We start from the raw sequence: 27,625 nt of genomic DNA, 5'->3' as shown, positions 1-27,625 counted from the left end.
ATCTTCAAAGCCATCACAAGAGAATGGGGATTACCACAAATAGACTTATTTGCATCCCCACTCAATCACCAGCTAAAGAAATTCTGCACAAGGACGTACCACCCACTTGCTTGGAAGGTGGACTCCCTATCTTTCAGTTGGAAAACCTGACAGCATACGCATTCCCACCACTTCCTTTGATGCACAAGGTGCTTTTGAAGATCAAAGAGGAACGTCCAAGGATCATTCTGATAGCTCCAGACTGGCCAAGACAACATTGGTACCCTTTGCTGAGGAGCATGTCTCGGGAACAAATATGGACACTACCCCTGATCCCATTACTGTTAACACAGAACAACTACAACATCCTGCATCCAAACCTGAAAACTCTGCAGCTAACTGCCTGGAACATTACATAAGAGCAATTAACCCAAATTTATCCCAAAGGGTTAAAGACATAATCCTTGAGGCTCGTAGACCTTCAACAAGAAAGAATTATGCAGCAAAATGGAAAAGAGATCTCATTTGGAGTACTGCAAAGGGAGAAGATGTGGCACTGGTAAACATAGCCAACATCCTGGAGTACTTGGCAGAGCTCTTCCATACAGGCCTGTCCTATTCTTCCATCAAGATACATGCATCAGCTATTTCAGCAGAATACAGCTTGGATCCTCCTGTCTTCTCTCATCCTCTGCTCAGACAGTTTCTGAGAGGAATTAAAAATGTAAAACCTCCCAGGAAACCCCCATTGCCAGCATGGGACTTGAACTTTGTGCTAGAAAAATTGACACTTCCCCCTTTCGAACCAGCAGCAACAGCAGAATTACAATACTTATCCTGGAAGACTGCTTTCCTACTGGCAATCACCTCAGCAAGAAGGGTCTCTGAACTACAGGCATTAATGGCAGTGCAACCCTTCCTGATCTTCCATCAAGATAGAGTGTCCATGACAACAAATCCTACATTTATGCCTAAGGTGGTATCCAGAGTGTCTTTAAATCAGGCTATCCACCTACCTACATTCTTCCCCAACCCACGGAACAGGGGAGAAAGACTCTTGCATACCTTGGATGTACATAGACAATTACGCTACTACCTGGACAGGACCAAGTCCAATAGAAAAACTGACCAGCTTCTGGTAGCATATGCATCAGGAAAGGAAGGAAAACCAATTTCAAAACAGACCATCTCCAAATGGATAGGAAATTGCATTAGATTTTGTTACTCCTACCATGGAAAGAAAACTCCAGAGAACATCAGGCCTCACTCCACAAGGGCTACAGCCACTACCACAGCTTTCTCACGAGGAGTGGCTACCAAGGACATTATAGAGGCTGCTACTTGGACCTCCGTGCATACATTTGCCAAGCATTACAATTTACCTTTATACTCTAGATCACGAGCAGATTTTGCCACTGCTGTTTTGCAAGGGATCCTAACTACACCATAATCTCTCCTTTTTTCCTCCTCCCCTAGTTTAGCTGTGGTATTCTACCCATTTGTAAGGACTGCAGATGCATCCTTGAAGGACATAGTACAGTTTTGTACCTACCATAAATGTAGATGTCCGATAGGAATGCATCTGCAGTCAGGATTACCCACCCACCTTCCCCTCTGTGGTACTCCTAGGGTATTTGCCATCCTTCAGCTAGCTTGGGGGGGATTTATTATGGTGTATTTGTTTGTATATTTGTACATACATGCTTATTTTATGTGTTTGCTCTCTACTATTTGGAAACATTGGCATTTATACAAATTTAGCCATCCAAGAGGGCACCTGGCATCTGGGGCAAGAAACACTGAGGAAAATGGCGTCGGCTGATGCCTTTATACCCGAAAAACTGCAGCGATGACGTCGGGTGAAGTGCGACACCAGCCGAAGCCAGACCCAGACTTTGAATCCGCCGACCAAGGGCTGCCTGACGACAGGACTACCCATTTGTAAGGACTGCAGATGCATTCCTATCGGACATCTACATTTATGGTAGGTACAAAACTGTACTTTGCCTAGGGTACACAGTAAACGAAAAGAAGTCAAAACTAGTGCCCTCACAAGACATAATATTCCTGGGTGCCAGCTTAAATACAACGGCCCAGATGGCTTATCTCACGCCAGACAAGCAAGGACAACTGACTCAATACTTCAAAATGATGGCAACAAAGACCCAACACCCTGCAAGAAAAATTTCTGCAGGTCTTGGGATTCATGGCATCTTGCATTCTACTAATACCATATGCCAAACTGCATATGAGGAAATTACAATGGTACCTGAAAAGCGTATGGACTCAACACAGCCACAGCTTGGAAACAGTAATACCACTAATTCCCTGCCTTCAACAGGAGTTTCTATGGTGGGCTCAGGCATGTCACCTCAACAAGGGTCAGCCTTTCACCTTGCCCACAGCCAGGCAAACAATGACAACAGATGCATCGGATTACGCCTGGGGAGCACACATGGTTGGACAGTATATTCAGGGCAAATGGTCTGCAGATCAAATGCATCTCCACATCAATCAACAAGAGATGCTAGCTGTTCAAAATGCCCTAACAGCTTTCAAGGACCTCCTACATCCAGGACAACTTCTAATAAAGACGGATACCACCACAGTGATGTGGTACATAAACAAACAAGGGGGCACACATTTCTAGCCCTTATGCAGGCAAGCAGTGATCTTGTGGAACACAGCACTAACCTACCAAGCTCAACTACAAGCACAATTCCTGCCAGGAAAGAAAAATACATTGGCAGACGAACTAAGCAGAAATATCATGGATCCTCATGAGTGGAAACTAGGCCCACAAGTATTCACAATGATAACTCAAAAATGGAGGAGCCCAGACATAGATCTGTTTGCCTCCCCCCAAAACTACCAACTGCAAAGGTTTTGCACAAGGACATACCACACACTAGCTTGGAAAGTGGACGCCCTCTCATTCAGTTGGAAAACACTAACAGTGTATGCCTTTCCTCCACTACCTCTTTTGGCAAAGGTGCTGCTAAAAGCCAGATTAGAGAGGACACAAATGATACTCATTGCTCCAGACTGGCCACGCCAACACTGGTATCCAATATTAAGGAACATGGCTCAAGGCCCACCATGGATTTTTACCTCAAATCCCTCACCTGCTGACTCAGCAAAACAATCAGATTGTACACAGCCAGCTCAAGACTTTAAATCTGGCTGCATGGCAGATTATCTAAACAACCAGTCAGCACTTCTCTCTACAGCTGTTATGGATGTCATTCTGGAGGCCAGGAAACCCAGCACCAGGAAAGCCTACTCAGCCAAATGGAAAAGATTCTGCGCCTGGAACCAGGCTAAAGGCCAAAATCCTCTTGTGCCAAATATTCCTCAGATTCTGCAATATTTAACTGAGATGTTGCACAAAGGCCTTTCCTTTTCATCTATAAAGGTCCACGCTTCAGCTATTTCAGCTCATTACAACACGAATCCTCCTATTTTTTCACATCTATTATTAAGATAGTACCTCAGAGGGGCTAAGAACATAAGACCGCCCTGAAGAGCACCAACACCAACTTGGGACCTCAATTTTGTTTTGGAAAAACTTACACTACCGCCCTTCGAGCCAGCTTTTTCAGCTAATTTACAGTTTTTATCATGGAAAACTGCCCTGCTGCTAGCAATAACTTCAGCACGAAGAGTCTCAGAGCTACAGGCCCTAATAGCAGTGGAGCCTTTCATCATTTTTCATCAAGACAGAGTCTCTTTACGAACTAACCCTTCCTTTATGCCAAAGGTAGTATCCAGTGTGGCTCTAAACCAAACCATTCATTTACCCACCTTTTATCCAAACTCACAGAATAAAGGGGAAAGGCTCCTACACTCTTTGGACATTCACAGACAATTACATTTCTACTTGGATAAAACAAAGGTTTTCAGAAAATCTGATCAGCTATTTGTATCCTATGCTGCAGGATCTCAAGGAAAGCCTATATCAAAACAGACCATTTCAAAATGGATATGACATTGTATCCGTTTCTGCTACACACACCATGGGAAACCTGTACCTGGTAACATTAGGCCTCATTCCACCAGGGCTACAGCAACATCAGCAGCCTTCCTCAGAGGGGTATCAACCAAGGATATTTTTGAAGCTGCAAAGTTCAGTGCACACCTTCACCAAGCACTACCACTTACCTCTATACTCAAAAACCAGAGCTGGCTTTGCCACTGCAGTTTTGCAGGGCCTACTAGATTCTCCAAACCCTGTTTAGTACCAACTACCCAGCCTTAGCTTTGGGATTCAACCCAAGTGTGATGACTGCAGCAGTGTAACACGAAGAACATAGTACAGTTTTGTACCTACCATAAATGTAGATGTTCGAGTGTTCACACTGCTGCAGTCCAGGTTACCCTCCCACCTTCCCCTCTTCTTACCTGGGTTTTATCTATAGCCCCCTGTTTATACAATCTCTAAGATGTATTTCTATATGGTGTATTTGCTTACAGCTGTAGCTATTGTTTTCTACTTATGTAATTTACTTAGGATTATGTATTGCCTTCCTGTTTGGGGACACCTGACGTCTGGGGAAAGAAAAACTGAAGAAAATGGCATCGGCTGCCTGTTTTATACCCCTGTCACACTGACGTCAGGGAAGAAGCGACAGCAACCGACGCCAGACCAAGACTTTGGAACTCGGGCCGACTGCGAGACCGCCTGGCGGCAGATAACCCAAGTGTGATGACTGCAGCAGTGTGAACACTCGAACATCTACATTTATGGTAGGTACAAAACTGTACTTTCTTTCTCTCTCTACTTTTTTTGGTAAATTTTCAGATTTTATGTACATTGTGTATATTATGGTATAATTTGTAACATGATAGTAGCAAACTCGATCTGAGGTAAAGGGGGGGTGAGGCTTTATGAGTAGAGGAGGAGCTTGAGCTTTGGAGCATAAGCTTTTGAAAGTGGTCGAGTTGGATCCCAGGTTGGATCTGAAACCTGCAGGTCGAGGAATAATGAAAAGGACAACACAGATTGAATGTTATGCTAACTACATAACGTCTTTCTATCATTTTATACTATGATTAAAGTCATCTTGTAGTTTAACTTTGTTAAAAATTGATCCAGTTATGCAAAGCAGAGGAATGGAGGTCTGATTATGACAAAAAAAAGTTGGGTTTGAGTAATGGCCCAGTAGCTGGAGGAACCAGCTAAAGAAGATGAATGGTGAAGCAGTGTCTGCTGACCTGCTTTTTTGAAGGCGGGAGCTTGCCTCTAAGTTTTTAATCCCATCCAGAATCCTTAAAAAAAAAAAAAAAACTGCATGCCCACCTCTACTGAGGGAAGATGCTGGGCTTCGAATAAGAAGCGCTTAATGGTGCGTGGATGATGTCCATACCACAGATGAGCCATGGTGGCGATTCATATGGTCTTCATGCATAAAAGGCAAACAAACGAATGAATGAATTAAACAAATAACTGATAGAACCCATATAGTTAAAATAGAGGAATCCACCTCCAACAGCAGACCTGTAACCAGTGGTGTTCAGCAGCGATCAGTCCTGAGACCCCTACTATTTGGAATCTATTTCTCTGAAGTGCAAGATCTTAACTTTCTGTTTCTTCCTTTCTTTTGACTAAAAACTTTTTAACTATATTCTTGCTGTGATCAGCATGTGCTATCAAATGTTAACAGTAGGTACCAGATGTTGTACTACTTTGTTTTAACACCAGTAAAGAATCAACGTTTTAATAATGTTAGATTTGTACTGTATTATTTTGCTTGTTCTGATTTCATTCTGACATACAAGTCTGGTGTTGCCTGTAGCTTTTAATGCTGTTTAAACATAGAAATTACGTAGCAGTGGTGCACCATGACTAAATTATCCTGTGTCATAATTAATTTTTCTTTCTCCCTTTAGTGGCTGTGACAACTGCAATGAATGGTTTCATGGGGACTGTATCAACATCACAGAGAAGATGGCTAAAGTCATCCGGGAATGGTACTGCCAGCTATGTCGAGGTACAAAGAGAGGGTGGTGTTCTCTGAGTCTTATTTTTTGCACCTTGCATTAAATGTACCTGCAGGAAGTAATGTCATTCAAGAGCACAGCGATTAGCTTCAGCCTTCTTAAAAGTAAAGCAAAAATGTGCTAAAGTAGTCATGAAACACACTGAGCATCACCAAGTTATCTATGTACTAGTACCTGTTAAGAATGGGCTATACTCACTTTACTATCAGACTACATACCATCGCACTATGGCCCACTACAGTGGTGAGAGGTCCTGTAAGTCATATGGGGAAAAAAATTGTACCACCATTTTAAACACCTTGGAGTGCAGCAGTATGCATAGTAGTAGTATTCTCAGTAGTAAAAGTTGTTTCTTTGGCATTGAGATAGTTAGCATTTATTCCTCTCTTGCTCCCAGTCAGGTACCCGTTATGTATGGCACATTTGCACTTCTGTTTTTTTTTTGTGTGTGTGTGTGTTTTTTGGAGGGGGGTTAACTGTTACAAATGTGTTATGCTTTGCCTGCTGTGGCTAGATTTAGCAGTGCTCTGCTTCCTGTTTGCTTTCTTTTTCTGTAGTGCCTTCTGTCAGTTTCCTTCTAGTCACTGAGAAAGATAAGGCCTCAGGGTTCATAAAGATGTTCAGCATTTGATCATTGCTGCAGTAATCTTAGCTGTATAGGTTATATCCTGCATAGGATACAACAACCATCCAGGTACAAACGTTTGTGGGGACCAGCAATGTGCCTATACTTTTGACAGCTCAAGTAGAGCTGCAGAAAGTCAGAGGTCTGGGCACCAAGCCATTCAGAACTTTTCCTGTCACTCTCAGGGATCGACAGTCAGCTAACATTTCTTGGTTGCTAGGAAAATGGAGGGGGAAAAAACTTCCATGACTTATTTTATAACTAAATCTCTGACAGGGAAGGCAGTCTCTAGTCTGCAGTTCAAATGTCTTGGTCTGTTCCCATTTTATTAGCTTTGTCTCTCTAAGTTATTTGCTCCCAATACCTTGGTTCATTTGCCAGTTTTCTTAGTAAATACTAGCTCCTCCATTTGCCTATTATTTGTGTCCCTAATTCCAGACATCTCTATAAGCAGAATCTTCATGCTCTATCCTTTGTATTAGCTTAGCTTTTAGAATACTTTGTTAGTTTGAGTATAATATTCTGTATGGATGCTGTTATTTTCCTTAAGCATATGCATACAAAATTCTACTCTCTCCTTACTTCTTGAATCCCCTCCCTGCTTCATCATAATTCCTTTCCACTTTGAATTATAAGTTTCTGCTTGTGTTATGTATAATAGCCTTACCTGTGTAGCTCTAAAATACCCACTCAAATCAGTTAATCCTAAGCCATCTAGCTGTAGTGGAAGGATCAACTTATCCCACTTGACCCTTGCCTTCTTCCCGTTCCATAAAAAATTGTCCATCTCTTCATTAATTACTGTCCGCAACTTCTCCTCTGGTTGATAAAAAAAAATATGCCTGACCTGTATGTAAAACTAAAGGGACTAAAAACATTTTACTGCTTGTATCTTGCTGTCCATATTCATAAACAAGTACTTTAATTTCTCAGTTTTTGTATTTTTAATCTTTTCCCATATACCCTTAGCTGCCATAACAGAATTCTTTTTAACAGAATTCTTTTTAACTCCTACTTCTAAATACTTTAATTGTGTCCCCATGATAAATGTGGATGTTGCTGAGGCAATTTGTGTGGATTAGTTTACAGCTACAGCTTTTGTTTTGTCTTCCATGAAGTTTACATCCAAAAAAACTTGAAACTGTTTCAGAATGTTTCAGAACACTGAGATATCTTTTTCTGTTTTTATCAGGTGCACAGTAATTATGTCTGCATATAAAGCCAACTATCCTTGAATTTCTGAGTCCCTTATCTTCTTTGCTTGTGTCTCTAAATATAATGGAAATAAAAAAGGGGAAAAGGAGACCCCTACCTGTTTCCACTGTTCAGCCACAACGTATCAGAGATGAACCTACCACTTTAATTTTTGCCTCTGATCCCTCATATGTCCTATTAATTAACCTTGTTATTGTATCAGGAAATGCAAACACTTCCATTGTCCTACTCCTAAAATCCCAGCTTACTCTATTGAGTACTTTCTATGCATCAACATCTGCCAACAACAGTGGTATTTTCTTGCATTCTGATTCCCTCTGGCTCATCATTGTTCTATTAATGTTTTCAAATGTTTGCCTGCTCTCCACAAAACCACATTGATTCATATGTATCAATTTTGGTAATACCTTTGCCATTGTTTTAGCTGTTACAGACAATACTTTATAATCATGGTTTAAAATTGAAATTAGCATTTATGAAGCTTTGTTTGATGGGTTTTTACTGCCTTTAGGTATTACAGACACTGCACCTTTCTTCCAGGATGTTGGTGATTCCCTTCCTCTTAAAATACTGTTAAAACATTACGGTTCTTTATCAGTTTCTTCTCTTCTAGCTTCCATACTTGCATAGGAATACCATCTCTTTCTGGAAACTTTCTGTAGATTGGTTTATACGTCACTGTTTTTGTTTTCATCTCATCTCCTCTTATTTTAACTGTTAATTTTGTAGAGCCTCATCTACCCCTAACCATAGCATACTTGAAAGTCTTCCATAAATATTTCCATTTGCAATTTTTCTTGATTTTCCAAATTTCTGAAATATCTCTAATTTCTGTACAGGATTTGTGGTTATTTTTTTTTTTTGTTATAGGCTTCCTGATTTTGACAACAACCCCTTTCTATGTTCTATTGCTTAAGTTGTTGTGCAGAGAGTGTTTTTTGTTGTGGAATTATCAAAAAAGAACAGTTGCTTAACAGCAGTTTTTATAAACTCATGCATATTCTCCAGTTAGTCTCTTATTTTCTCTTTAGCACTCAGCAGTTGCACCTCTTCATGTTCTGTGAGATTCCCCTTATTCTGCTATACTTTTAACCTTTGTCATACCCTGTAAACAATTGTTCTTACTTCTTAACCATATCTATTTTCTTTTATTTCTACCCTATTTTAAACTCCATTTTAATTTTGTCACACTCAGTAGCTATAACTTTTGAAAAAAATGTCTATCTTCCCTAATAATTCTCGAATAATTTCCTCTACCCATTCCTTAAATTTATCTGTTTACAACAGGTAGGGTGGGGGAGTGGCACTGCCTAATTTTTACTTCATTACCCTGCATTTTTATCTTTGTTGGCGGACTACTCTCTCTCTTATGCCTAAAGTAATATTCTCCAGAACCTAAAAATGGGGAGGGGGTTTGGGGGGCATTCTTCATACTCTGGATGTCCACAGACAATTTTGGTAATATCTTGACAGAACTAAAACTCCACAGAAATTCTAATCACTTATTCATTTCTTATGAAGGTAGGTAAAAAGGACAACCTGTGTTGAAATAGACAGTCTCCAAATGGTTGTCCTATGCGATTTCTTATTTTTATTATCAGCATAACAAGCCAATTCCAGGCATGGTCAAGGCACATTCTAATGAGGTCTTAGCTTCATTGGTGTCTTTTTGGAAAGGGATGGAGTCTAGACTTGCTCCTCTGTACATACGTTTACAAAGCACTACAAACTGCACTCCATTTTCATTTCTGGAGCAGGCTTTGCTAAGACCATTTTCCAGACTCTTGGACCATGATCCTTCCCCACTTCCAGACTGTATAAGCTGTGGTATTGTACCCATATAACTAAGACTACTGCAGCACTGCTCACATGATGAAAATAATGTAGTTGCTTAAGTGAACTTACCATAACAGTAGCTGTTCGAATGATCATTGCTGCAGTAGCTTCTCTCTCACTCATCATCCCCTTTATTTTTGTATGTTTTTTTGTTGCTACAGTGAGGACACTGTATTTTATTTACATAACAATGTCTTCAGGTGTCAGGGCCCTGGCCCCCTTTCAGTTGGAATGAAAGTACTGAAGAGCTTGGCACCAAGCCATCTGATTTTCTTCAGCTTTCAGTGGTCTGAGTATGTGGAAGGTGCCTCAAAGCTTTAGAAGTTAGCAGGCTGATGTTAAGTTGTCTATCTCGCCTTCATTCTTGCTGGATGGGTTCGGAGCCGACCTCAGCTCCGACTCGGCCACTCTAAAAGCTCGAGAGTTGGTTCCACCGGCTCGAGGCTCCCCTTATATCCCACAATGCTAGGCGTGAGTTACCTCAGATCTCGTTTGCCGCTACAGCGATCGAGGTGTGTTTTCTACCGGCTCCAGGTTAGTGAAAGTTAGACTAGTTTAAATTCTCTAGACTTAAGCTAGCTTAGTGTATTTTTCTTTCCCCTTAGTGTAGTGGATATTATCCCTTCTACCTTTTATCCAGCCCCCTTTTTCTAAAGAACTTATAGTTCTTTCCCTAAGGCCTCGGGCCCTTCCTTCCCTATCCTTAGGGTGTGTATGTGTTTGATTAGGGAGTTTTAACTTAACTTACCTTTAGTTTAAATAATTTCCTTTGAACCCCTATCAGTGTAATCTGTGTGTGTGTGTTTTCTGTGTGTGATTACACTTCGGTTCCTTGAGTATGTCCAAGGATACAAAGGTCTCAGGCTTCAAGAAGTGTGACTCGTGCTGTCAGAAAATGTCTCTGACAGACTGTCACACTTCTTGTGTGTATTGCCTGAGACCTTTACACCTGCAGGACTCTTGTGCTGTATGCCATGGCTTCAGCCCTAGAGTCCTGCAGGAGAGAAAAAATAAACTCATTTTGAGGGGTTTAATTAAGCCTGAAGGTTCCCTTTCTGTGTCATCGGGGAAACCTTCTAAGGCTTCCAAGACCTCGGCTCCAGCTTCAGAGTCGAGGCCTAAGGCTTCGAAGCCTACTGCTTCATCGGCTCCGGCTGGAGCCAATGAGTCTTTGACTGCAGTATCTGTGGTTTCCTCGGCTCCAGCCGGAGCCGAGGCATTAGAGATTCCTGAGTCAGCTCCGATCAGACCATCGGAGCCGACATCTAGAAAGAGATCGAGGTCACCGTCCTTTGGCTCCGTTCATTCGGCTCCAACGTCTCCCCTGCTGTCTGAACGGAGCCACAGATCTCACTCCTCCAGGTCATCGAGGCTCTCAGATCACGACCTCCAGAGGGTAGTGAGTAGACTTTTGAAGTCCGAGGCACTGGCCCAAATGCTCCAGAGTCCGACTCATCAGTCGATGCCTCAACTTGTTCCAATAAATATTCCTCCTCCGACTCCTTTGAGCTCGAGCCGGGCGTCCGGGACCGAGACTGTGGTAGCGCCGGAGCCGATACAATTGTCTTCGCTCCATCGCCGGCTCCGATTTCTTCTTTGAAGAATCTCGGCTGGCTTCCCTCGTCGGCTCCGAGGGGTGAGTGGCATCGGACCCTTGTCCGACCCCCTCTCCCTCTCGGTGCTTCGGCGCTGGTGAGTTCGGCTCCGACATCGGCCTCGGAGCCATCTCTGTCGGTGGCGAGGGAGGTTCTCAGCTTCTCGGAGCAGGGACCTCTGGCTCTGCCGGACAGGGGTGCGTTCAAGGTCATGCGGAGTGTGTTGGAACCTTGTTCGACTCCACAGTCAGCTCCGTCCGCCTCCCTCTTGGTGCCTTTGGTTACGCCGACTCACTCCCTCATCCCAGACCGCAGAGAGCCAGCTCCTCAAGAATCCCCTGTGGGGATCTCATCCTCTTCGAGGCCTCCCTGAATTGGCAGGGGAGCCCCCTAGGAAGAGAAAGTGTAAGAGGAAGCACATAGACTCACCTGAGTCTGTCACCTCTGACAGATTTAGAGGATTCCGAGGGTTCCCCACGTTCCCCTTCTGAAGATGTCTCTTTCGCAGACATTCTAGAGATCCTGAAACAGAGGGGAAATTGGCCAGCCCTTAACCCTTCGGAGGATGAATCTGTGTATCTTGAGGCGTTTGGCTCTCGCCCTTCCACCTCCTGGGTGTCCCCCCCCCCCCTTGATCCCCTCATGCAGGTGGTTGCAAAGAAGGCCTGGACGGCTCCTGATTCAGTGGACCCTACCCCCAGGAGACCTTCAAAATTTATAACAGCACCAACTGACAAGCAATTTCTCACAAAAGGTGTTTCTGTGGATGCTATGGTGGTAGCTGCTGCCACCAAGAAGGAACTAGCTGATCCTTCAGTGCCTGTTCATCCCCCTAACAAGGAATCTAGGTCTATGGACAGGTACGGGAAGCGGATGTTCTCGTCAGCGACCTTTGCTATGCATTCGCTGAACTACCTATGCCATTTTACTCGTCTTCAAAGAGACTTGATCAAAGAAGCGAGTGACATGTTGAAGGATCCTATGGCTGCGGGTTTTCAAGACAAGATGAACACTCAGCTGGCTACCCTGAACTCCATAGCTAACTCCTCCATGCGCCTCCTCTCTTATGCGGCTGATGGAGCGAGCAGGGCCGCAGGGACAGGTGTGGCCTCACGCAGGCATGCCTGGATGCGGCTATGCAACTTTATGGACCCCTTTAAAACGTCATTCACTAATTCCCGCTTGATGGATCATCTCTCTTTGGTCTTCAAGTGAAAGAAACCTTGACCAGGTGCGAGACAGATGGCAAGACTCTGTCTGCCGCCGGAGTCCGTTTTTCTACTCCTTCTAGGCCTTACCCCAAAGGCCAGAAAAGTGGAAAATGTGGTTCATAAACAATGTCAAGGGACTTCGCCTGACGACAGAGTCGGTTCCCGCCAGAGGCAAAGGGGAACAACAATGGTAGACGCCGCCCTAGAGGCAGGAGGGGTCCGCAGAACCAGGGCAATCGAGAAGCCTTCTCTGATAAGCCCTTTCAGCATCCCTGAGGTGTTGCCCGACTGCCCACCTTCGAGGCAGTCGGGAAGATTGTCACTGTACCCAGAAGCCTGGCTATCCCTGACTCAAGACAAATGGGTACAGTCCATCATTTCCAAGGCTATTCCATTCCCTTCGCTCACATTCCAAACCAATCAAAAATCCCTTCCAGATGTTCCACCCCAAAGGGATCTTGCAGCTTTGGAAATTTCAAAGCTGCTTGCAAAAGAGCAATTCAGCCAGTTCCAGCAGACCAGCAAGGATCCGAATCTACTCCAGGTTCTTTTTAGTTCCAAAGAAAACAGGGGACTGGAGACCAATTTTGGATCCCAGTATCTTGAACAAGTCAGTCAAGAAAACAAGATTTCGGATGGTCACACTGCAGTCCATCCTTCCCCTATTGGGAAAGGGAAACTGGATGTGCTCTATAGACCTTCAGGATGCGTACTATCACATAAAAATGAACAGACGCTCCAGAAGATTCCTCCGCCTCAGGCTGGGAACCAGTCATTTTCAATTCAGGGCCCTGCCCTTTGGTCTCACCACTGCCCCCCGGGTGTTTACCAAATGCATGGCAGTGGTAGCTTCTCACCTGAGACGTCAAGGATTCCAGGTGTTTCCATATTTGGACGACTGGCTCCTCACAGCTCCCACCAAGCATCTTCTTCTGTTGGCCAGGGACTGCACCTTTCGCATTTGTCAAAATTTAGGCATTTCAATAAATTGCGAAAAGTCTGTTTTGTCACCTTGTCGTACTATTACCTTCATAGACGCAAATCTAGACACAGTCAACATGTCTGCGAGACTAACAGATCAGAGAATAACAGACGTACACAAACTGGTCTCGCTCCTCTTCAGCAGCAACAGAATCAAAGCCAGGTTAGTTCTGAAAGTGTTGGGGATTATGGCGGCTGCCATACCTCTGCTTCCATTAGCCAGATTCCACATGAGAATCCTTCAATGGATGCTCTTCACGCAATGGTCATACCAGCAACTTCCGATGTCCCACACCATCATGATTACGCAAACATGCAGAAATCATCTTCTGTGGTGGATGTCTTCCTCAGCTCTTATTGGGAAGACCCTTTGTCCCTTCCTCCGTTGCTACTCTGACAACGGACGCCTCCCTGATCGGGTGGGGGGCATTATCAGGGCAGAACTGTCCAGGGCACATGGCAACCAGACGAATGCCACTTGCACATAAATGTTCTAGAGATGAGAGCAGTGCTTTTAGCGTTGCAAGCCCTTCAAGACTCTCTTCCCTTGGGAACGATAGCAATCCAGACGGACAATATGTCTGTAGTGTGGTATATCAACAAACAAGGCGGAACCAGGTCCTACCCCCTGTGTCGAGAAGCACTCAGACTGTGGCAATAGGCGATTTCTTCTCAGCGGTTTCTGATAGCAACGCACATCCCCGAGAAGTCCAATCAAATCGCGGACAAGTTGAGCAGAGCTATCCTCATGCCTCACGAGTGGTCTCTGAAAGACTCTGTTGTGAGAGAAATTATTCTCAAGTGGGGTCAGCCTTGCTGCGACCTTTTTGCTACTCCCCAAAACAGCAAGTGCAGAGATTATTTCACCCTATTCCCTTTACCAGGCCAGCCCAGCAGAGACGCTCTAGTCCAAGTTTGGCCCCGGGGACTTCTGTATGCATTTCCTCCCTTCCCACTAATCTCTCAAGTGATACAGAAAGCTATCGCTCAGAAGGCCTCGTTGATCCTCATTGCTCCTTACTGGCCTCGACAGGTTTGGTTCCCCTTTCTACATCATTTTCTGTTGAGCGACCTTGGCATCTGGACCTAGTTCCAGATCTTTTGATCCATCAGTCGGGTCAGTTTCATCGCTCCCTTCCCTCTCTGAACCTCACTGCTTGGTTCCTCCAATTCCAACCTTAGCCAGGCTTCCTCAAATATCTCACTCTGTCCGAGATATTTTGATAGCTTCCCATAAATCTTCCACTCGAAAGATTTATTTGAGTAAGTGGAAACGTTTGCCTATTGGGCTCAAGGAAGGGACATAGATCCTTTCACTGCTTCCATCCAAATGGTCCTTGATTTTCTAGCTGAACTCTTCCATGCAGGTTCATCTCCTTCTACTCTTAAAGTTCAATTGGCAGCTATTTCTAACTTTCATGTGGGCATTTCAGAGTCTGCCATAATGTCCCACAAGCTTTGCAAAGCCTTTTGAAGGGAGTTTTTCTACTCAGACCTCCTATAAGAAATCCTCCTCCTCCTTGGGACCTAAATTTAGTTCTTAGTTCTTTGATTCTTTCCCCTTTCGAACCTGCAGCCTCCTGTTCTTTAAAATTGCTATCATGGAAGACACTCTTTCTGGTAGCTATTACTTCAGCTAGAAGAGTTTCAGAACTTCATGCACTCAGCTGTCGACCTCCTTATCTGTTGTTCCATAAGGACAGGGTATCTTTACGAACCAACCCGCCTTTTTTACCTAAGATAGCCTCGGCGACTAACCTAAATCAAAGCATTGACCTTCCTGTGTTTTTCCAGAATATTCTAACAGGTCTGAACAAAATTGCATTGGCTAGATGTTCATCGTCAGTTAAGGTACTATTTGGATAGAACCAAACAATTCAGAAAATCTGACCAGCTGTTTGTCTCTTATGCAGAAGGCAGAAAGGGACTTTCAGTTTCAAAGGTATCATTATCTAGATGGCTAACATCTCTGATTTCCCTTGTTTATGAAATTAGACACCAAAAGCTGCCTAACAAACCTAAAGCCCATTCTACTAGAGCTTTGGCTACTTCTATAGCCTTCCAAGACAGACTGCCTATTGACACCATTTGTGCAGCGGCTACTTGGGCTACTCCTCACACTTTCATTTCTCATTATAAGTTGGATTTAGCTTCTAGGCATAGAGCTAACTTTGGTTCCACTGTTCTCAAGAGTCTGTTCCGTTAGGCCACCCGGGACAAGGTGCTAGGGACGCGGTCCCATCCAGCAAGAATGAAGGCGAGATAGACAACTTAACATATAGAAGTTATGTTCTTACCATAACGTTCCATGTTAGTTGTCTTCTTCTCGCCTTCTTCTTGCGCCCCACCCTCCTTCCCCCTGGCCTGGACAGACCTAGAGGAGTTTTGATTGTGACCTCTCTTTCTACCACCTCTTTACTTTAGGTATATGCTGCTGTGCATATTTTCCTGGATCAGGATGTAGGTCACCCTTCTCTTCTCCCTGGTTTATAGAGGTGGACTTTGTTTATAGTTATTCTGTTACTATTATAAGCTGGGCCTAGCTTACAAACGAGATCTGAGGTAACTCACGCCTAGCATTGTGGGATATAAGGGGAGCCTCGAGCCGGTGGAACCAACTCTCGAGCTTTTAGAGTGGCCGAGTGGGAGCCGAGGTCGGCTCCGAACCCATCCAGCAAGAAGAAGGCGAGAAGAAGACAACTAACATGGAACGTTATGGTAAGAACATAACTTCTATTTATATCCTATGCAGTATATGTATAACTCATACAGCTGAGGCTACTCCAGTAATGGCCATTGAAATGTCTACTATTATGGCAAGTTTACTTGCACAACTGTACTTTTCTGAAGTGTGGACGCAAAATCCATCCATATCAGTGACAAACTTACCTTATGTGTAGTTTGCCTGAGAGTGGAACATTGAGATGTTCATTTTGAGATTTGCAATGATTTTGTGTGTAGAACTGTCCATGGGAGAAGAAGCAGGCTAATGCACCATATCCTAAGGTTAAAAAAAAAAAAAAAAAAAAAAACCTCAAGGAGATTGAGGTGGCTGGTGATGCACTTAGATCTTTTCCCGTCTCCCGAACGTACCCTATACTGAGGTCCTCCCAAGTACCAGACTAGTGCCTTGGCTGGAGTTGAAGCAGCCTTCATTATCGAGTGCATCTCTGTTAGAGTTTCCAGTGATGCATGACCTTCCACCCAGATAAAGACTTTGTAGTTTTTTTATCTTAGAAAGAACTGTCCAACTGTCTCAAGTGCAGACCTTCCTCATCTCCTTCAGCATATTCCTCCAGGTCTTACTATAGTGCCAGTAAATCTGGACTGGTAGAAAATGAAGAGGGCTCTTGTCAAGGTTGAGATTGAGATTAGAATGCTGTCATTCCCCGCAATCAGCAGAAAGAGAGAGTTCCCCCTCTCCATTTCCAGTCCCTCCTTCACTGGTCCTGTCACAGAACCTGTTAATTCAGCACTGGTAGTTCATCCACAGCTCCTTACATCAGCATTGCTTCTTTGGCACCAGCATCTCACCAACTGTTGACCTTGGTGCTGACTTGTTTGGTACAGAAGGTTACTAGTACCTAGAGCCTCTGTGGGTCAGTGGCAGTTTTAATAACTGTGCCCACAGGACTGTTCTCAGTGTTGGTAAAATTGGTAACAAAGCGAAATGGCAGGAGGAACCAACGTAGGAAAATCCACAAAAATGAAAGTCAATAGCGTAAAAAAATTTTTTAATATCCGCTTTCGTCACACAACTTCATCAGAATACATCAACAACAGGCGCTAGTGCTTTAAATACACACACTAATAAACCATCAATTAACTTAATTAATCCAATAATAAAATCAGATCTAAAATTCAAAAGTTAAGTAACGCAACTAAATCAACTCCTTTAGAGATGGTGAGTTTACGATTTTTTAAAAAACACTTTAAATTAATGGCTTCATTTAGTCCTGGCAAAGTGTCAGATTTTAATCTCACTTGCCATAAGGTTTCTCTTTGCTCTATGTAATTTTTAAAATCGCCAGCTCTCCTATCAGATTTACAAATCTCTAAAACAGAAAAAATTAATTTCTTAAAAGATGAACATGTAACAGAATGCTTGTATAGGGCGTTAAGGTCCTTGTTTTTAATAGCATATAAATGTTCTTTTATGCGAGTGCCCAAACTCCTCGTGGTCATCCCCACATAAAAAGCAGGACAAACGGAACACATGCTAATATATACAAGCCCGCAACTGTTACAGTCAACATAATCAGACACTTCTAAAATTTTGCCAGATGTGACTACATTAATGTAGGGACCTTCAGAAATAAAACGACAAATCTTACAGTGATAACACCGAAACATGCCCTTCTTTCTATTTGGTGTAATCTGATTATCTGGAGCTTGACACTCCAAAATTCTTTTAAGGGTATTGTTTTTACGAAATACAAACTTGGGTTTGGAACCAACAGCCTGAACAATGTCGGGGTTGCCCTGAATGACCTTCCAATTGTTTTCTAATATAAATTTGATCTTATTGGTGTCACTACTCATCTCAAGGGAACAAAAATTGTCACTGATAGTATGATTATGTGTCTGTGGTCCATGGGTATTAGTAGTAATGAAAGGTTGATTAAGAATAGGTGAAAAATGTGTAAAACGTTTACTATAAACCTCATTACCGATGTCAATTAATAAACTATCATCATAACCCCTTTGTAAAAATAATGAGGCAATGAAATGAAATTCCTGTATAAGATCATATTCCCTAGTGGTCATACGACTAGCTCTAATATATTGTCCTCTCGGAATGTTTCTTACAACGTGCTTAGGATGCCCACTGGAATTATGCAAATATCCGTTGGTAAACGTCTCCTTTCTGTGAATTTTACTATGGAAACTTTGATCCGTGTTGTCCCACCAGATATGAATGTCTAAAAAATTAACAGCTAAACCAACATCACCTTTAGTGAATTTAAGAAAACTAGATGCAGAATTAACTTCAAACAAAAAAGATTGCACAGTATCTGAACTGCCCTCAATAATAAAAATTAAATCATCAATATATCGACCGAAGAAGATGATGTTAAACTTTTCCTTCAAAGTGGGAATGATTTCAAGCTCCCACCATGCCATAACTAAATTTTCGTAGGCTGGTGCTGCGGGAGATCCCATAGCAACACCACGTTTTTGTCTATAATATCTGTTATTAAACAAGAAAAAATTATTTTCCAAAATAATCTCTAACAACCTACATATTAAGGAAATGATGGAATTATTAAAGAGCTTTCTTTTAACCAAAAAACTACGGACAGCATCAACACCATCATCATGGGGGATGCATGTGTATAATGAAATAACATCCATAGTAAAAATGGCATGTTTGTCAGGATCAAAGATCCGCCCTTCACAAAAAACTCTCATTTTTTCCAAAAAATGCCAAGAATCCCTGACAAAAGATGGTTCATCGTTTAGTAGGGGTCCCAACACAGCATCTATAACAAGAGAAATTCCCTCAGTGATAGAATGAGGAGAAGAAACAATGGGCCTGAGAGGTGGATTTACAACATCCTTATGGGTTTTTGGAATCCCAAAAATAACCCCTATTTTTGGTTGTTCAACAACACAAAAGTTGTATAGGCCAAAATTAATTTCACCGGTCTTAAGTGCATCATACAAATACGAATGCACTGCCCGAAAACATTTTAAAATGTCATAAAAGGCAATAGGTTCATATTCATCAGTGTTATCTAAAAGTTTTAGCATGCAACAGTTGTAACGCTCATGGTCCATAATGACTACATTAGAGCCTTTGTCGCTCTTCATGAACCTAAATTGTTTTGTCAAATCTTTTAAATTACTTAAAGCTATCCTTTCTAGATGGTTTAAGTTGTCACAAATATAATTCTTGGTTTTGAACAAATTGTCAACTTCTCTTAATACACAACTCTTCATAAACTTTAATAGTATGGTGCAAAGTAGGTACATAACAAGAAGGCCTACTGATGGTATGACGGACGTCAGGGAGGCCGTGCATTAAATAAGATAAATTCAATTTTCTTGTGAATTTTTTGATGTCAACAATCGTTTTAGCATAGTTCGCCCTTTGATTAGGAATAAAATTGAGTCCGTACTTCAAAACAGTCACCTCTAAATCTGTAAACAGATGTTCAGTTAAGTTAATGATGCCAAAGCTGTCCAATTGTCCAGCTAAGCCTCGTCCCCCGACGAGTTGGAGCCCAAAAAGTCCGGCTTCTAGTAAGAACAGTACTTTTGATGTTGTTAGTAATCTGATTTTTCTTATTTGTAGATGGTTCACAAAAAGGTTTACTTTTGCTGCCTTTGTCATTATCTAATTTGTCAACAAAATTGTCGACAGCATTGTCATGCTGTTTAACCACAGTGGAAATACTGTCTTGATTTTTGTCTGACAGGATACAAGTAACTGAAGAAGAAGCCAAAATGGGCGGAAAAACTGAATCATAATCACTGTGACAACCGTTAGAGGCATTAACTGCAATGCCAGACCCATCATAATTTAACTTAGAGACGGGCTTAGAAACAGCAGCACTATAACTGCTTTTATTAACAATAGTAGCGCTTTGCCCTTGATTGTTATAGTTACGATGATTTAATGCAAAGTTGTTGTATGCAGTTTTGTTATTGTAACAAGTGACGTCTCGCTCTAATTTAGAGTGCTTTCTGTTCATGACATCATTAGAATGTTGTGAAAGTTCTTTAGTTAAAAAAGAAAGCAGAGCATTGAATTTGTCAACCGAATGCTGACTTTTAATAGAAGTTTCAATTTGAATAATGTCCTTCATAAGTAAACTAATTTTGTCAATGTTGTTATCAATTAAAAGTCTCAAAAATCGTAAACCTGCCTCATTAAAAAATGAAACAAGGGTATCAAACATGGAATGGCCCAGATGAACACCGTTCGGGCATTTAAAAAAACGTAGCCCTTTAGGGACTACGCCAAGTTCAATACATTGCATAAAGTAACAGTTTTCTAGATCCAAAGATTTGTACCTTTTAAGCAGTTTAAGTAGATAGTCTCGTTGACTGTTTAATTGACTGTTGCTTATCTCCAAAAAACCTCTACTGGACGAGCTAAAAGGATTGTTTTCACGGTTCAGTAAATGTGCACAACATGTATTATCAGAACCAGAAGCACGAAAAGGCAAACGTTGCTTCTTAGTTCCGTGCTCAAAATCGGAATGCTGAGGGCTTCCCAGATCAATGACTGTATCCAACTCGTCTCTAGCCCCGACTGGGCTAGACGCTTGAATCACGTTGTCCGGACTGCTGGCCTTCGCCACCAAGAACTTCAACGAGTTTTGGATATCAAGTAGGGTAGCAATTAATAAGCTGTTAACTTTGTCAGTCCCCGAAGTCGGTGTAGAATGCACCGATAAGTTCAATAAAGTATCGTCAGCTACCTCCGCCATAGCAAGGCTAAAAACACAACCACCAAATAAAAAAAGCCACAGTAACACAGGAAACAAAGCGAAATGGCAGGAGGAACCAACGTAGGAAAATCCACAAAAATGAAAGTCAATAGCGTAAAAAAATTTTTTAATATCCGCTTTCGTCACACAACTTCATCAGAATACATCAACAACAGGCGCTAGTGCTTTAAATACACACACTAATAAACCATCAATTAACTTAATTAATCCAATAATAAAATCAGATCTAAAATTCAAAAGTTAAGTAACGTAACTAAATCAACTCCTTTAGAGATGGTGAGTTTACGATTTTTTAAAAAACACTTTAAATTAATGGCTTCATTTAGTCCTGGCAAAATTGGTGTTAGATTCCTTGGGACCAGGGCCATCCTTAATACCAGTGTCTCTGTCAGTGTTGAGGCTTAAGCTGGCACATTCTGAACTGAGCTTGTTGACTCCAATCCTTTTCACATTACGTGTTCTTTTAGCAATAGGTTCTACAGTGTTGGTTCATGAGTTATCAGTGACTGCTGTTATGCAGTAGTCCTTATTGACTGACCTTACCCAGGAGCCTGCATCAATTTTGGCTCCACCTCAGTCTGCCCAGGGATTTGAGACCTTGGTTCTGTCATCATCTTTAAGAAGAGGCAGTGAGCCAGAAGGCAACCAAAGGGGGTAGGCAGGCAGTTTCTAGCTTAAGTTCCTCTTCATGTCACATGGGAAGATCCTCTTTTTGTGATACCAGGAAAAGGCTATGCAAGAGAAAGCATCTGAACCCCACCCCAGGTTCGAAGTCAGAAGAAGAAGAAAACTCTGCAGAATCCTCCCCTCAAGATTTCAGATTCATGGAGATTCACAAATCGATGCGTCTTCAAGGGTCTTTGCCACTTGACTTTCTCCCTCATGAAGAAATCCTTCAGGAGTCTTTATGCTCTGCTGTGTACATCTCTTATGTGAGCAGTCTGGCCAACAAGATGATCTCGTTTGTGATGAAGAGGGCTTGGCATGAATCCAGCATGGTAACACTTATGCCAGGGAGACTGGATAAGAACCTTTGTTCAACAAGGGCCATTAATGTTGGGGTAAAACTTACTTGGCAAACTCGATTGCAGTGGCAGCTCCCAGAACTGAATAAGCTCTTCATGCAGATGTTCATGGAAGGCTAGAATACCAGATGATGTCTGTAATTGCTCTATCTAACCTGTCCATGTGACGACTGTTGTGGTGTGGTGCCATGCAGTCAGTGGAGTGGCCCATGCAGCTGAGACTGGCATCGCTGTACACCAGCAAGCTTGGCCGAGACATAGCAATCCTGCAGCCAAACTTTATAGGTTCATAGGTAAGTATTAGGCCATCTACAAGCCTAGCCAGGATGTGCTGGCTTTTGCCGTCCCCTTAGATTAGTTCCCTGTGCCTCTGTCCAGCAGAGCTATTAGTTCCCTGTGCCTCTGTCCAGCAGAGCCACTGCAGTGATCCCCAGGGTAAATTTTCTGATGTCCTTCAAGAATGCAACTGCAGTCCTGACATATGGGTTGTCCTGCCTCAGGCAGCCCTTCGGTCGGCCGGATTCCAAAGTCCGGGTTCGGTGCCGGCTGACGTCGCCTCCTCCCCGACGTCAGAGCGGCTGGGGTATAAAGGCATCAGCCGGCGCCATGTTCTTCAGTCTTTCTTGCCGCGCGGTGCCCGAAGCAGAAGCAGTTCGCAAGTGCCGGTCGGTCAGCTCCTGTGTTTCAGTTACCGAAGTCATCTAAAAGTTAAGTACCCCGTTGGGGAACATTTTTTCTTGCCTCAGCCGATGTCAGAAAAATTTGAAAAAGTTAACAATTGTTTGTCTTGTGGTAAACAAATACCTCATAAGGACTTCCATTCTTACTGCCTCCCTTGCCTGGGCCCAGACCACGACGTCTCGGCCTGTGCTTGCTTTAATAAGCGCACACTCAGGCGCCGGGCAGAATTTGCCGAAGACTTTTTTGGCGAATCCTTTGCTTATATCATGCCGTCGGAACAACCGACAACACAATCTACCAAAAAACGCAAGGACTGGGACAGACATCCTCGGCCCGCATCTTCCGCCGATACCACCCCTAAGGCCTCCGCGAGTGTTTCGGTCCCTTCGGAAGCGGTAATTCTACCGCCCCAGGCCAACGACACCGCTTTAACGCGTTCTTCAGTCCCCGAGATTCTACCGGTGCCGGTTGTTGATTTTCCTCCAGAAACCGAAGCTGTGGATTTACCCGACACCATTCCTGTGGACAAGGTTACCCCTGCATGTGGGGCAGCTAGGCCTCCGGTATCCATGTCCATCAAGGCCTTTGCACGTGTTAAGGCTGCCAGCCAGGCCAAGGCCCACCCTAAGCCTACTGCTCAGGGTCCCTCTTCTGATAGACAGATCATGACTCTTGCTGCAGATTTAATCTCTCTTATCAGAGGTTCTCAGCCACACCCGGACAGAGGTTCTCAGCCGCCTGCAGATAAAAGGCCTAGAACTGAGCAGACAGACACCCTCTCCTCAGATGAAGCCTCTGGGGATTCAGAGCACTCAGATACCCAGGAAGAATCCTTCCAGGCCTATGAGGATTCGGATGCTGAGGATTCCATTCCCTCTGCCTCCCCTCCAGAGGATATTTCTTTTGGTGAAGTTCTCCACTCCATGAGAGGACATTTTCAGTGGCAGGGTCAGGAATTCTATGACTCCAGGAAAAGGCTACGTACCTTCCTTAAGCTGCCTCAACACAGACCTTTAGCTATCCCTCCAGTGTTGGATGTCCTTGATGATGTATTCTCAGACTCCAGTGCTTCGCCTGATTCTTTCCCTCCTGCTCCTGTCAAACCTGACAGATATTACAGGGTCCCTGAAACCCATAAGCATCGCTTTAAGGCCCACTCTGTGGATTTAGAGACTATTTCACAGGGCCCCAAGGCAGTGGCTTCTTCCTCGGCCAAAAACCCTCTGCCCACAGACAGGGAAGCTAGGTCCCTGGAGAGATGGGGCAAAAAAGTTTACACCTCTTCCACCCTTGTCATGAGGTCTCTTAACTGCCTTTTTCATATGTTTCAGTACCAGGATTTCTTAATGGATGATTTGCAGAAAAAGTTAGCCTCTCCTGAGCCTATAGATAGAAAGGCATTGCAGGATTTGGTTCATAACACTCAGCAAGTTAGTAATCATTTTCTACAGTGTGGTTATGATGCATTGGAAGCTTCTTGTAGGGCAGCCATGACAGGGGCTGTTATACGTAGACATGCTTGGTTGAAAGAACAGTCACTGCCGGACCATGTTAAAGTTAAGCTCCTGGATGCACCTCTGGAAAAACAGAAGCTTTTTGGTGCTAATGCACAGGAGGTGCTGAAGTCTATTGAGGAAAAGGCAAAATCAGTACAGACTGTCAAGGATTTCCTCCAGGTTCAACCTCCCAGATTCAGTAGGAATTGGCCTTCTAAGAATTGGTCCTTTCCAGACTCGGACAAGTTTCAAAGTGGAAAGAACAGGCGTGCTCGAGGTAGAGGGCAATACTGAGGCTCCTACAGGGGCCGCCAATGGCAACCACCAAATCAAAGAAGTGGCGCAGGGAGTTCTCCAGCACCACAGGGACAATCACAATGACTTGACTATCACTCCGCCTACCAAGGCTCAAAGAGAAGCTCCTCTAGGCGGAAAATTATCCTTATTCTCAAAGAACTGGCACATTTTAACCAAGGACAAATGGATTCTGGACATAATAGACAGAGGTTACAGGTTCCACTTCCACACCTTACCAACGAGACAAGGCATGCCAAACCTGCCACAAAATCAAAGGGCAGAGGCTCTATTACAAGTTGCAAAGCTGTTACAAATAAAAGCTATAGAAAAAGTACCTCCACAGGAACAAGGCCAGGGGTTCTATGCAAGACTGTTCCTTGTTCCAAGAAAAGAAAAGTAATGGATGCCTGTACCGGACTTGTCTATTCTAAACACCTTTCTCATTGTGCCAAAATTCAAAATGCTGACGTTACAGCAACTCCTTTCCATGCTGGGCAAGGGGTCTTGGCTGGTTACTCTGGACCTCAAGGAGGCATACCTGCATGTCCCAATCAGACACAGCTGCAGAAGATACCTCAGATTTCTTGCAGGAAAAGAGCGTTATCAATTCTCAGCATTGCCGTTTGGCTTATCTACTGCGCCCAGAGTATTCACAAAATGCCTGGCATCAGTAGTTGCACATTGCAAACTCCAGGGGATTCAAGTATACCCTTACCTGGACGACTGCCTCATACAAGCAGACAGCAAACAAGCATTGATAAAAAACTTGGACTATGTCATTCAGTTGCTACAGGCTTTGGGATACACAGTCAACATTCAAAAATCAAGACTATTACCATCCCAAAAGATTATTTTTCTAGGAGCAAAACTGGACACACAATCACAAATGGCTTTCCTCACAGAGGAGAAACAACAGCATTTACCAGATTACTTCAAAAGCCTAGCAAAGCTTACCCAGCTGACCGCAAGGAAAATCATGCAGGCCCTGGCTTTCATGGCATCTTGCATCTTACTGATCCCCCTGGCAAGACTACACATGAGAAAGCTACAATGGTATCTAAAAAGCTTATGGTCTCAACACAGCCACAACCGGGAAGACTTAATACCACTCATTCCATGCCTGCAAAGGGAATTTTTGTGGTGGGCTCAAGCAAGTCAGTTAAACCAAGGCATGTCCTTCAACAAAGTTCAAGCAAGTCAAACCATTACAACAGACGCCTCAGATCATGGATGGGGGGCACACATGGAGGACAGATGCATTCAAGGCCAATGGACTCCCACGGAAATGCCTCTGCACATAAATCAAAAAGAGATGTTGGCAGTGATGCATGCCATAGAAGCCTTTGGAAAATCTCTACAACAAGGCCATCTGCTAATAAGAACAGACAACACCACTGTCATGTGGTACATAAACAAACAAGGAGGCACTCACTCGTATCCCCTCTGCAGACTAACAATGGCTCTTTGGGAAAAATCCCTGAAACTGAACATCCATTTGCAATCCCAGTTTGTTCCGGGCAAGGACAATGTATTGGCGGACAGGTTGAGCAGAAATTTCATGGATCCACATGAATGGATGCTGCATCCACACATTTTTTCACAAATAACAACCGCATGGGGAAGACCAGACATAGATCTATTTGCTTCTCATCTAAATCACCACCTGGACAAGTTCTGCTCAAGGACACACCATCCTCTAGCCTGGAGAATGGATGCTCTCTCCTTCAGCTGGAATGCCCTGAAAATCTATGCATTTCCTCGTCTACCATTACTGATCAAGGTGTTACTGAAGATCAAAGCAGAACAACCAAAAGGAATACTGATAGCTCCAGACTGGCCGAGGCAGCACTGGTATCCCTTGCTACTGTGCTTAACCCACTCCAAACTGTGGCCCTTGCCCCAATGGCCTCTGCTCCTAACACAACACAATTACAGGACTGTTCATCAAAACCTGCAAACGTTGCATCTGGCAGCTTGGAGAGTTCCATGACTTTGCCCCATGACATCCTCTCTGAAAAGGTTCAGGAAATCTTGCTGGAAGCACGCAGACCTTCCACCAGAAAAACCTATGTGGCCAAATGGAAGAGATTCATCATCTGGAATGCCAAAAAGGGACAGGATGCATCACTGATGAGCATACCTCAGATATTAGAATACTTGGCAGAAATATTTCATAAGGGCCTCTCATATTCATCTATTAAAATACACGCTTCAGCAATCTCAGCAAACTTCAACTGTGATCTACCTGTGTTTTCACATCCCTTGCTAAGACAGTTTCTAAGAGGGATAAAGAATATTAAGCCTCCCAGAAAACCACCAGTTCCTGCATGGGACCTCAACTGCATCTTGGAAAAGTTAACTCTTCCTCCTTTTGAACCAGCAGCAACTTCAGAAATGTAATTCCTCTCCTGGAAAACAGCCTTCCTGTTGGCAGTTACCTCAGCAAGAAGAGTCTCGGAGATACAGGCCCTCATGGCAGTGCCTCCCTTTCTCATTTTCCATCAGGACAGAGTTTCTCTAAGGACCAGTCCTTCATTCATGCCAAAGGTGATATCCAGGGTGTCTCTAAATCAAGCAATTCACCTGCCTACTTTCTTTCCCAATCCTCAAAATAAAGGGGAAAAGCTGCTGCATACTTTAGACATTCACAGACAATTACGCTACTACTTGGACAGAACAAAGACCACCAGGAAGTCTGACCAACTATTTGTAGCCTATGCTGCCGGAGTGCAAGGAAAGGCAGTCTCCAAACAAACTATTTCAAAATGGATTGGACGCTGCATCAGATTCTGTTACTCCTTCCATGGAAAGAGTGTGCCAGCCAATATAAGACCACACTCAACCAGAGCTATAGCCACATCCACAGCCTTTCTAAGAGGAGTGGCTACAAAGGACATTCTAGAGGCTGCTACATGGAGCTCCGTGCATACATTTACCAAACACTACAACCTGCCTTTATACTCCAGATCCCGAGCAGGCTTTGCTTCTGCAGTCCTGCAGGGTCTTTTAGCTACACCATCCCTTGCTTAGATCCTACCACCCCCAGCTTGGCTATGGTATTCAACCTATATGTCAGGACTGCAGTTGCATTCTTGAAGGACATAGTACAGTTTTGTACCTACCATAAATGTAGATGTCCGATAGATATGCAATTGCAGTCAGGTTTTCCCTCCCTCCAACCCCTCTGATTTCTCCCTTGGGTCCTTCCCCCTCTCCTATTTAGC

General features: G+C 43.4%; 1 protein-coding gene across 5 annotated transcripts in view; it reads left to right on the top strand.

The window, feature by feature from the left end:
- The window catches only part of CXXC1 (CXXC finger protein 1), a 1,961,705-nt gene that overhangs the window by 258,172 nt on the left and 1,675,908 nt on the right, over positions 1-27,625 (top strand). For all 5 annotated transcript variants that reach the window (XM_044080389.1, XM_044080388.1, XM_044080386.1 and 2 more), the window contains exon 3: positions 5,869-5,969. In XM_044080389.1, the coding sequence (XP_043936324.1) occupies positions 5,869-5,969 (101 nt within the window). The remainder of the gene's footprint in view (positions 1-5,868; positions 5,970-27,625) is intronic.

Source organism: Protopterus annectens, chromosome 8.part0 (genome assembly GCF_019279795.1).
Source record: "Protopterus annectens isolate FY-2018-M chromosome 8.part0, PAN1.0, whole genome shotgun sequence".
Taxonomy (NCBI): Eukaryota; Metazoa; Chordata; order Ceratodontiformes; family Protopteridae; genus Protopterus; species Protopterus annectens.
Note: the sequence above shows the minus strand (reverse complement) of the source record. Positions and strands in the feature narration are given on the sequence as shown.